General features: G+C 40.9%; 1 protein-coding gene across 1 annotated transcript; it reads left to right on the top strand.

The window, feature by feature from the left end:
* The first annotated feature begins 1 nt into the window (after nt 1).
* oosp3 (oocyte secreted protein family member 3) lies at nt 2-11,732 on the top strand. The gene is made up of 9 exons (XM_008110670.3): nt 2-125; nt 3,059-3,237; nt 4,221-4,333; nt 4,915-5,018; nt 6,429-6,600; nt 7,565-7,676; nt 8,046-8,238; nt 9,688-9,897; nt 11,409-11,732. The coding sequence occupies exons 1-9, from the start codon at nt 56-58 to the stop codon at nt 11,663-11,665; spliced, it is 1,410 nt and encodes a 469-aa protein (XP_008108877.1). The 5' UTR covers nt 2-55; the 3' UTR covers nt 11,666-11,732.
* The last annotated feature ends 299 nt before the right edge of the window (nt 11,733-12,031 follow it).

Genomic DNA, 12,031 nt, shown 5'->3' with positions numbered 1-12,031 from the left:
CGCCTGAGGAATCCAGTTCCCACCTGATTAAATAATTGAATAGGAGCTGAAAGTGATGAAGATAGATCTAAGGATATGGGCTTTATTCCTTCTCATTACTGGTGTTTCTACTCAAAACACCTCAGGTAAGTAAATGCAGGAAGAAGCACAGTAAAACGTCCCTGTTGTGGAAAGATTAACTGGCAGTTATTAAATTATTCTGGGGATTTGTTTGTGTACTAACCTAATAATGTACTTTGACTTTTAAATATTTTGTCAGTTCTTTCCTGTTTTGGAAGGAAATGCTCTTTGTTAAGAAACCGTTCAGAGCACAAGGTTATTGCAAAACAATTTAAAGCATTTATTAATGGTAAACTTTACCATTACTTCTGACTTCTTAACTTCCATCCAGAGTTGTATGTCAGTTCCTTCTTGAAATTTATCTTCCTCATTTGGGAAGTTGGATTTGTCCATTGGGAAAAAGATAATTGAGAGAACCTGCCATAGAATAATTAGAAATAAGTAAAAGGTGAAAACAGGGAACAGCTTTTTTTTTTTTTTTTTGCAATACATGATTGTCTCCCTTTTTGGGGGGGTGCAATTGTAAAAAATAGAAAAAAGAGACAGAGTTTGGGAAGGTTATTTTTCACTGCAAGAACTCTCTAGCCAGCATTGGGATTCTGGAAGATGTAATCCAAAGATACCTTTCCCGCAGCTCTGAAAGCAGCAGGGGATGGAGCTAAACTTCAAAGTCAAACAAACATGTCAAAGATATGAAATAGGCTTAATTAAATTATATCCTTCTTTCCCCAGTCTGACAACCTCCAGATGTATAGAACTGCAACTTCCACAGTCTCCGGGCAATATGGCAGAATACTCATGATGTCTTGGATTAAAACTCCCTTAGTTAATGTGGGTTGCAATTCAATACTTTGGGGAGTGGGGACACGGCAAGTTGTGGAAGATGAAATTATATTTTACTAAATGAGAAACAGACAGATAATTGCTCCAAGGACTAAAGGCACTCAGGACAAACAAATGACAATTCTGGTTCATGCCAGCCCTTTATTTGACTGTGGCTCCAATATGAAGGCAAATTCCTGGATCCCCTGTGAGGCAGAAATCAAGAAATGTTGTATTCTCTGAACTGTATTATCAAAGGTTCTCCCATAGGTGGTGCCATTGGAGAAAGATTGGGCAGTAACTCCTAAGAGTTGGAGGGCTAATCGTTTACAGCTGTTAGTTAGCCATCTTCAGTTAGTAGAAAACTACACTTCCTTTTTATTCTGCTGCCTAGCATGTATTTTTCAAAACAGACACAAATGGTAGGTAGCTATTAATTAGGAGAACGGCACTATGAATCAGTAATTTCTCACTAGGGTCAACTATTTTCTATTTGATTTTATTTTTGTTAAGATATTAATATCCTGCCCTTATTGCGTGGGTTACGTTCCAGGACCACCCGCAATAAGTGAAAATCCACAAAATAGGGACACTATATTTTAATATTTATACATTATTTTAGTAGTTATACACTATTTTAAGTCTTTATCAACCAATCATGTGTTGATAAATCGCCTCCTCCTCCTCCTGTTGCCGCTTGGGCTCCTTTTCTCTCCCTTTGGCTTCTCCCTCCCTTCCTTAGGCTGTAAATTTTATTTTTTTATGATTTATAATATTATTTTAGAGTTTATTGAAAAACCACAAAACAGCATGAAAAATAGGATCCTGGACCAAATGGAACTCATTAGTCTCATGAAACAGGACTGTTGTTAGCCCCTATACATTTCCAATAACATGGTGAAGAACTATCTCTACACAGTGCAGAGACGTATGCTAATGCTAGAGCCAGCATGTTGTAGTAGTTTAAGTGTTGGACAATGACTCTGGAGTCTAGGGTCCAATTCCCCACTTGGCCATGGAAACGCACTGGGGCGAGGCTTGACTAAGTCATACTTGTGGCGTGGTTATGTAAAATAAAAATAAATATGTAAATGGAAGCTTTATCACTGTCTTTAAATCCAAATAAACTCTGCTGTGTAATAAGGCTGTCACATAGGCTTGAATAAAACAGTAACAGTATCTTTATTCAAGTTCAAGAGTTCAAACACATATATAGGGCAACAATATGTAACAGTCCTTTTAAATATGCCTCATCTCCTCTTTAAATAGTCAAACTTCGGAGAGCACGACAGCCATTACATTCCTGACCAAAAATTCCTATCAGCTTCTTTCTTCCATTCTTCAGAAGAGAAAAATATAAATTATAATGTCAGTTAGAAAAAACGTTGTGTTGTCGAAGGCTTTCATGGCCGGGATCACAGGGATGTTGTATGTATTTCGGGCTGTGTGGCCATGTTTCAGAAGTATTCTCTCCTGACGTTTCACCCACATCTATGGCAGGCATCCTCAGAGGTTGTGAGGTATGGATAAACTAAGTAAGGAAAGGAAAGAATATATATCTGTGTAGAGTCCAGGGTGTGGCAAGAGTCCTTTGTCACTGGGAAGCCAGCATTAATGTTTCAGTTGATCACCCTAATTAGCATTGGAAAGGTTTTGTCTCTTGCCTGGGGGCATCCTTTGTTCAGTCATTAGCTGTCCTCTGCCCTCAGAGTGTTGGTTCCCATCTACTGTTTTGATATTAGAGTTTTTTAATACTGGTGGCCAGATTTTGTTCATTTTCATGGTTTCTTCCTTTCTGTTGAAGTTGTCCACATGCTTGTGGATTTCAATGGCTTCTCTGTGTAGTCTGACATGATAGTTGTTGGAATGGTCCAGCATTTCTGTTAGAAAAACCGTTGGTCTGCCTCTGCCAAGCCAGAGGCAGCAACCAACCAGAATATTGGCTGGCATAGCCAAGCAGCTGTCACCATAGCAACCCTTTCCAGTGAACTCATCGCAATATGGGGTCTTTATTTCATATTCCCTCACAATACTGTACACTATCAATCACATTATAGGTTTGCCCTTGGGCTGTCATAAATCAGAAATGACGTCAAGACACCCTAAACAACAAATGATGATTATAAATGTTGACGTTCTGCTATTCTTGGCTGAATCATTATTGTGTACCCTGCAGTGTCTGTGTCATGTGGAAGTTCACACCTAACAATTGCTGTGCCAGTGGCTCTCTTTGGTTCTGGCGTGGTGGTTGATGCTGATGAACTGACCCTCGGAACTGGCTGTGCGGTGACTGCTGTGCACACAAATGTACTACTGCTGGAATACCCTCTCTTTGCATGCGGGGCCACAAGAAAAGTAAGAAAATGAACAATTTTTGTGAACCATCTGAGTAGTAGCTGAGAAGAGAATCTGAATTTGGATACAAAAGATACTGAAAACTAGAGTGGGGAAACACCTTTTTCTCTAGTTATGGACATGGCAATTTGAGGGGAAGTCTATGGGTGCATGTACACTGTAGAAATAATGCAGTTTGACACCACGTTAACTGTCATGGCTCAATGCTATGGGGTCATGGGAGTTATAGTTTAAGAAGGCATTTAGCCGCCTCTGCCAAAGAGTTCTGGTGACTTGCCAAACTATAGCATTGAGGCATGAGAGTTAAAGTTACAGTAGAGTCTCACTTATCCAACCTTCGCTTATCCAACGTTCTGGATTATCCAATGAAGTCTGCCTTTTAGTAGTCAGTGTTTTTGTAGTCAATGTTTTCAATATATTGCGATGTTTTGGTGCTAAATTTGTAAATACAGTAATTACTACCTAATGTTACCATGTATTGAACTGCTTTTTCTGTCGATTTGCTGTAAAACATGATGCTTTGGTGCTTAATTTGTAAAATCATAATATATTTTGACATTTAATAGGCTTTTCCTTAATCCCTCCTAATTATCCAACATTTTTGCTTATCCAATGTTCTGCTGGCCTGTTTATGTTGGATAAGTGAGACTCTACTGTATGTCAAAGTGCATTATTTCTACAGTGCAGATATACCCTACAACCCCTTTGATTTCTGTTTACCCCACCTCAACGTGTTGTAAAATCTTTTTCAAAATATCAGCATCTCAATAAACTAGCTATAGAGTAAAAGATGGGACTATGGAAAGGTTATTAGTTAAAGAAGTTTGCTATGAAAATAGGCGGGATTCACTGATCTGTTCTCTGAAGTTTGCTTTGAGCACCCATAGCCAAAAGACTAGAAGCACATGTATATAACTCTTCAATTGAAGCAAAAGCAAAAGTCATTAAAACCAGCCTCAAATGAACTTTTATCTGGTTTTTAGATTCTGCCAGATAGCATTCACTATAGAAATATTCTCCACTATGTACCTTCAGCTGCAAATGGGGTGATCCGGTCCAGTGGCTTCTCTCATCCCATAGACTGTTTCTACCCCAGGTAAGTCCTGACTCTGAAAAGAGGAGAATTCTGATCATGAGAGAACAATCTCAGTTTCCCGTCCAGTGGTTCTCAACCTGTGGATCCCCAGGTGTTTTGGCCTACAACTCCCAGAAATCCCAGCCAGTTTACCAACTGTTAGGATTTCTGGAAATTGAAGGCCAAAACATCTGGGGACCCACAGGTTGAGAACCATTGTTCTAGAAGTGCTCCCAGCTCTGTGATGTAACTTAATAATAGATTAATAATATTAATTTCTGATAAAGTGTGTTGGCCTAGAATCCAAAAGCCTGTCTTCTGGAACAGGCTAGTAAATTAGCAACGGCTGGGGATGATGGATTTTCCTTCACCGCCTGCTGCTGTTGCCATTTCTACCATTAAAATTTTCATTTTTCTGCTGGAAAATATGGCATGAAATTCACAAGATGGCACAGCTGGTTTTCATTACACTAGAGTTCACAACAATTGCATAAAATGCAGTATAATCCTATGAGTTCACTATGGTAACCAAGAATACAATCCCATGAGATTCTCGTGTGGGAGGAAATCAAATCTAAGATGTGTTGTGGTCTTTATTCTAGGTCGTGGAATGTCTCTTCACTTGGACTTAAGCCCACTTGGGTCCCCTTCACTTCCACTGTGGTGGACAGACAGCGCTTGGACTTTGCCCTGGAAGTCTATGACAGTGAGTCTATTAAGTTGCAGAAACCCATTTACAGAAAGCTATAATAAATACATTTTAGGGATGATCAACCTGAAAAAACTTTGTCTATGGAGGTAGTATATGTTCAAGCTTTGAAAGATGATTATCTGCTTGTAATAGGAGCCCCCGATGGTGCAGTGGGTTAAACCCTTGTGCTGGCAGGACTGCTAAGTTGAAGGTTGGGTTGCTGACCTGAAGGTTGCCAGTTCGAATCCAACCCTCTGTCAGCTCCAGCTCCATGTGGGGACATAAGAGAAGCCTCCCACAAGGATGGTAAAAACAACAAAACATCTGGGTGTCCCCTGGGTGACATCCTTGCAGACGGCCAATTCTCTCACACCAGAAGTGACTTGCAGTTTCTCAAGTCGCTCCTGACACAAAAACAAATCTGCTTGTAATATTTAATTATTTTACCCACATTATTAGGTATTCAATTTTGTCAGTTTTTAAAAAACTGTTAAGACCAGTGTTTCCCAAACTTTGCTGTTCCAAATGTTTTGGACTTCAACTCCCAGAATTCCTGACTGTTGAGCAAGCTGACTGGGGCTCTCGGAAGTTGAGGTCCAAAAGGTTTGGAAGAGCAAAACTTGGCAATCAATCACTGCATTAGACTAGTGGGGACTGACTGTGTTCTCATAAATATGTGGACGGCATAAGAAGACATGCTGATCTGGAACTGCTTTCAGACCTGTCTATTTCCCCATTATTACCTCAAAAAGTAAGGAGGCTATCAAAATGGCTATGAAGAAAATAAATGGCTAGTGCCTTAAAAAGAAGCCCATAATGGGAATCGGAGTGTATAAATACCATCCACAGAGTGTATCAATACCGTCATGCCGTCCACACATTTATGGGAACACAGTCTGTGAGTCAGAAGCTATTTATCCTGTAATTACTTTGCTGATCTAGTTCTAGCTAATCTATTTTTAAACTTCTCATTTGAATCTTTATCATAGATAAAAACAGGGCAGCCATGGGCGCTGGCATCATAGAGTGCTTGGCAGGATCCACATTCTAGTTGAGGCTCCACTGACAAGCCTGAAGCACCCGAACCTTGTTGCCCTTTTTGTGCGTCTCTTATAAGAAAGTAAGCTGTCTGAGGACCAGCAAACTACAGTCCTCTCTAGACAGGTGGATTGAGCCAAAGAGGGCTGTTTAACCAAAAGGGCAATGAAGACAGCAGCAAGGGGAAATTGCCTTATTCATAGTCAAGATCACTAAATATAACATTATTAACCTTTCTCCTTCTCCCGCCAAAAACAAGGAGAAAAACTAGCAAGATAACTGTCTGTGTTCTTGGGAATCAGTAATAAAACTTTGTGACTGCTATGCTGTATTGTTTCTACGCATTAATATATGCAGATACTAATGTCTTTCTATTCTGTCTCTTAGGTTCCTGGTCGCTACCCATGCCTGACCCTGTTTACTACCTTGGGGATCAAATCAACATCCAAGCATCTGTTAAAAAGGGGAGCCATGTGCCTCTGAAGGTCTATGTGGATGAATGTGTGGCCCGTCCCAGTGCAGAGTCCTCTGTGAAATATGAAGTCATCACAAACCATGGGTGAGGTCCTTGGGCTGGTGGAGAACTATAGGTATCATGGGCAAGGGAACCTAGAAATGCAGGCTTAGCTCTGGAACTTGAGGAACAGAGCCAGAGCTGTTTACATAGACGTGAGATCATTAAAATGGAAACTTGAGTGAAGGGCTCATGAACCAGTTTCCTCTGAGGTAAATGGCAACTAGCTCGGTTGATGGCATCCATGTCAATATGTCGTGTATCCATTTCATTTTAATCTGAATTTTAAAAATGATGTCTGAGGTGCTGAATTTATTTTGAGATATGGTAGATACATAAAGGATGCTATGGAGCAGGATTGGAGTGAACTCCTCTCTCTTTCTCTGAGTTACTTTCCTACCAGATGTGTTCAAACCAAAAGAGGTCCTGCTGGAAGAAAAGAGGCAATGGGCTCTCATTCTCGGAAAGGGGCTGAGTAGGTGAGGATGGGAGCTAGTCCTTTTTTTCCATATGAGGTCCCACATGGTAAGAGCTATTTGATAACGGAACAAAGTGATAAAATAAATAGTGTCCAAGTCTGGAGAGAAATTTTTGTGCCCCTCCAGGCATTGTTGGGCTGCAATTCCCAGCATTACCAATGGTGAAGAACACTGCAAATGGTAGTTTAATGACATCTAGAACTTTACACAATTCCTGTCCCTTGTCCAGATGCCAGGCAGAGTTATGGGTGTGGTACTGATAATCCAGACTAGTAAATATGTCCTTCATCTTACCTAAAGGCACCAGATTCTTTCTGATTTTAGAAGCTAAGCAGAGTCAGTTGTGGTTAGTACACAGATGAGTGACCACCAGTGAATACCAGGTGCTCTAGGTTATATTTCAGAGGAAGGAATTGGCAAAACCACCTCTTGAATATTCCTTGCCTAAGAAAACCCTATGAAATTCATGCCTTCATCATAAGTGGACAGGAGCCTTAAAACCACATGCTTCCTGTCCTTCCTGTCTGTAGGTGCTTTGTGGATGGACAGCAAAGTAGCTCCCGCTTCCTTGCCACACGAGTAGATGGGATCCTCCGCTTTCAGCTAGACACCTTCACTTTCACTGGGGTCTCCAATAACCAGGTGAGCAAAGACAGAAATGGAAGCTAAACTAATAGAAATAAATGGGACCAATGCTATATAAACTTGATTTACAGATAATTACTGTTAACAGATGGAAAATGTAATAGCATCAATATAGGTGGTGACATCTCATCTGAAGAGTTTAGGGCTTTCAAGTTGCTTGTTTAGGTCTCACTTAAAATTGATCTCTTTTCCTCACATCCATCTCTAGAAGGCCTTTAATGATATGTCTGCAATAGCAAATGGCCTTGGTCTAGGTTGGAAGTTGGTCTCTGTGCTTGGCCAGTGGATTGTTGGCACTTCCATCTTGCTCTGAAGAGGTGAACTCTGGGCAGCCACTCTAATGTGACATGTACTTGGATTCTTTAGATTTACCTCATATGTCACTTGAAGGCCGTGTCCACCAGTGCTACAAACCATCTCAACAAGGCATGCTCCTATGATCGGTCAACTGCAACTTGGAGCTCGCATGAAGGAGCAGATTGTTCCTGTTGTGCATCTCGTAGTGGCTGTAATGGCAGGAGGAGGAGGAGGAGAAAGAGGGGGCACCACGAGAAGAAAGGTGAACTTGCTCTTTGTACAGTGGACCTGACAGAATAATCCTTTGGCTTGGGTACCTGCTTGTCAATACAGGGCAATAGAACTGCTGACATGCAAGTGCCTGCAGCTAGGTTCCTCTCCTAAAGCACCCCTCCCTTGAAGGCTAATAAGAATAGAATTTCTGGCATTTAATCATGATACCAATAGTGAAATTATCGGACTTAAGGAGAAACAACAGTTGGATGGAGCTGCCCCCGCTCCACTGAGTCTACTTTTCTTCATTCCTGATTCAGGAAAATAACACTATGTAACACGATTTTTGTTCCTGAATTATAAATGCCATTTCCTAATTAGTTCTATCATAAAAACATGAAAAAGTTTATTGAACTACAAAAACTTTGTTTTTGAGGAATATTCTGCCACACATTTTGCTCTACCTTTTCAATGAATATCTCATAGCTTCTCAAGTACTTCAATACAGTAGTTTGTGGCAACCACAAAAACGAAGCTTCTGGAGTATAACAACTACTTTCAAAGTAAGTACCACACAATTAAATAGGAACTAACTAACACTTTCAAACCAGGAACAGAACATTTTTCAAATTTTGTTACATAATGCAATTCATCAACATGGTCTTCATTTTATAACTAAAGAGAAGCAACTACTAAGTTGTAGCCTACTTGGCAGTGCTAGCTTCTCTTACCTTAGGTTTCCCATGTTGTATGGGATCAATGGGAGGAAGCTGGCCAGCAGATGTTTCCCCCCCGTGGGATGGGGCCTCGGGTAAGTCGGGCGACGCAGAGCATGGGGTGATGGGTTCCCCACGCCAGGCACTGCCAGATTCACCACAATCTGTGGTGATTCCAATGGCACATATGATGAGTTTGAAGTTGATAGAGTTAGTCTATGAAAACTTATTCTATTTACTCAGACTTAATCTATGAAAACATTTACTTCCTACTTCATTCTATCAGTCTCTAAAGTGCTACAAGATCCCTTGGCATACAGATATTCCACACTAATACAGCTATGTCTTTCAATTCTACATTAAATAAATTACATTTAAGAGGAAACAGATTTAGATTCAGCAGTCTTAACTACTATAAAGCAAAGTGATACAATTGCTTTAGATGGCAGAAGGTACATAACAGTGAGGATAAGCTGGAGGGGCACCATTTGGAGTATAAGCTATGCATTTCTACACTACACCCCCTTAAGCTAGTTGGGTATATTAGCCTCTTCTTCACTGCACCTCAGAAGGTTGGCTTAAAAGTGTAGAGCAGAAATGCTGATATGGCATTTCTGATGACTATCACTCCACCAGTCTTGGATAAAGATTCAGCTATGAGTCTAGTTGAACCCATACCTGGAATGGGAAAAGGGTGGAAATGCTGCATCATTTTGTTCTTTCTTCAAACTGCTATAGGTTCTTGGCCAGCTCAAGCTTGACACTCTGCTGCCTTTTTGTAGGGCTGTTTGGAGAAACAGATATCAAGCTTGGTCCAATTGAACTGAAAACAGAGCAGGTGAACTCCTCCATGCTGAATGCCTCCAGTACCTCTGAACATGATCCTTTTGTGGCTACTTCTGTGACATCTAAGACACCGCGTGATGCCAGGATATCAGCTAACCAAGTAGTGAATATTATCATGAGAGAAGGAGTGAAGGAAGACTCATCTGGTGAGAGGCCCAGAATCCATTATGTTTATCTAAAATATGTATAAGCCACCTTTGAAGGATAAATAACATTCCTCCCGAGGTGGTTTCAAATAATCTTCTATAACAGTGTAACAAAATGTATGCCTGCACCTACTATGCTGTGCTAGTAGGTGCAGTATTTTAGCCAATGCGCCCATGAAGTCTACTGTGCTATCTTCAGTCACGAGGTGACAGACTTTCTTAATCAGGTTATAGCTTTGCAGTTAAACCAATTTGAAACTCCAGGGACAAAGTCCTGGGTTGCCTCCATACTTCTGTGTCTGGGAATAAGTGATGCAGATGAGACTTTATATCTGGCACTGAAATTATAAACTACTCAGTAGTTCCCTGTATTCTTTCCTCTGTGAAAGACCATAAAATTATGGCTGGTTTCCTAAAACCTAATAGGAAAATATGGTGATGTGGGGTGCCCTAAGCGTACACATATGCATTAAAACAAACTGAAACTGGCGCTGCAAGCTTCTACCTTTATGAAAAGCAAATAAAGTCTTCAGTGCAGACAAAACTGTTTCTTGTTAAGGTACCAATAAACCAAATTTCTAGCACCTGCGCTTGTTGAGCAGCAATAATAGAGACTGGTATATATATAGAACAATAAATATGATTTATTGTTAATATGATTTATCAGTGTATTAAAGCACTGAGCTGCTGAACTTGCAGACTGAAAGGTCCCAGGTTCAAATCCCGGGAGCGGAGTGAGCACCCACTGTTGCTCCAGCTTCTGCCAACCTAGCAGTTCGAAAACATGCCAATGTGAGTAGATCAATAGGTACCGCTCCGGCGGGAAGGTAACGGCTCTCCATGCAGTCATGCCGGCCACATGACCTTGGAGGTGTCTACGGACAACGCCGGCTCTTCGGCTTAGAAATGGAGATGAGCACCAACCCCAGAGTCAGACATGACATAAAGGGGAAACCTTTACCTTTTTTATTTTAGTCTTATAATATGAAACTACTTGAAGTACACTTTTCCAGCAAAAGTTAGAACTCGGGGGAGCTAAAAAATAAAAAGACAACAACAACAACAACAACAACAACACAAATTTATTTGTATATTGCTCTATCTCCCCGAAGGGACTCAGGGCATTTTCCAACATAGGTAAAGCATTCAATATCAACACAGAAAACATACTACACAACCGTACTAAAAACATAAACATAATTACTATTAAAGCAAACATACTTGTTAAGAATTAAAAGCAGTTTCAGTACTACTCTATCGAGTAAAATTCAACTATCAATGGTCAGATTGCCAGGATGGGCCTAGATAACTATGAGAGGCTGACGACAACTTCCAGAGTTCCAGTAGCCATGCTAGTTGGGGAATTCTGAGCATTATTGTCCTCCACGTTCTCCAGAAACTTCATCCAACAGTCTAAAAGCGCTTCCAGCTTTAAAGCATAAATCCGCCATTCTGGATCTTTCCTATGCATAGCTGTTCACTTTTCATCCTTTGTCTTCTTTCCCTAACAGGTATCAATCTCCCTTTTTCCACTGCCACCCTGGTGATAATTGTTGCTTCTTTGGTCATTGTCCTGGTCTCTGTCTTGGGCTGTTACTGCTCCTCCAAGCGCTCCCACAGAGGATACCACATGGGTGCTGCCCGTGCCCCCCTGGGGCAACCAGGTGCTGTTCCGATGGCACCAGCAGCTGTTGGCTCATCTGGGTCTGCAGTTTCTGGGGAATCCAGTACTGCCTCCAAGAAACCTGATGGGGCATCCTTGCAGTGAGTGGACAACTTACTGTCTAAACTGCAATTATTTAGCAAATAAAGATTTAGCTGTGCAAGAAACACAAGGAGTGTCCATAGTATATAATCATGTGCTTGAACTCTAGTTTTCTGAATGATTAGAACAGAGAAATGTGTAGGAGTATAACTCCCAGAAGCTCCAGATGTACTTAAAGAATTGTGGGCAAACGTTTTTAAAACACGGAGAACTGCTCCACCAAATGCATTGACAGAAGTTGCCACCAGGTTTTGGTCCCTAGGAATGAGGTCCCTGAGGGCTTACTGCAATTTACACAAGTGGTTGGCATGCTGTTCTCCAGTTCTGGAGTCCCAGAAGGCCACATATTTTGCTGTTTTATGATACTCT

Source organism: Anolis carolinensis, chromosome 1, assembly GCF_035594765.1.
Source record: "Anolis carolinensis isolate JA03-04 chromosome 1, rAnoCar3.1.pri, whole genome shotgun sequence".
Classification (NCBI taxonomy): Eukaryota; Metazoa; Chordata; class Lepidosauria; order Squamata; family Dactyloidae; genus Anolis; species Anolis carolinensis.
Note: the sequence above shows the minus strand (reverse complement) of the source record. Positions and strands in the feature narration are given on the sequence as shown.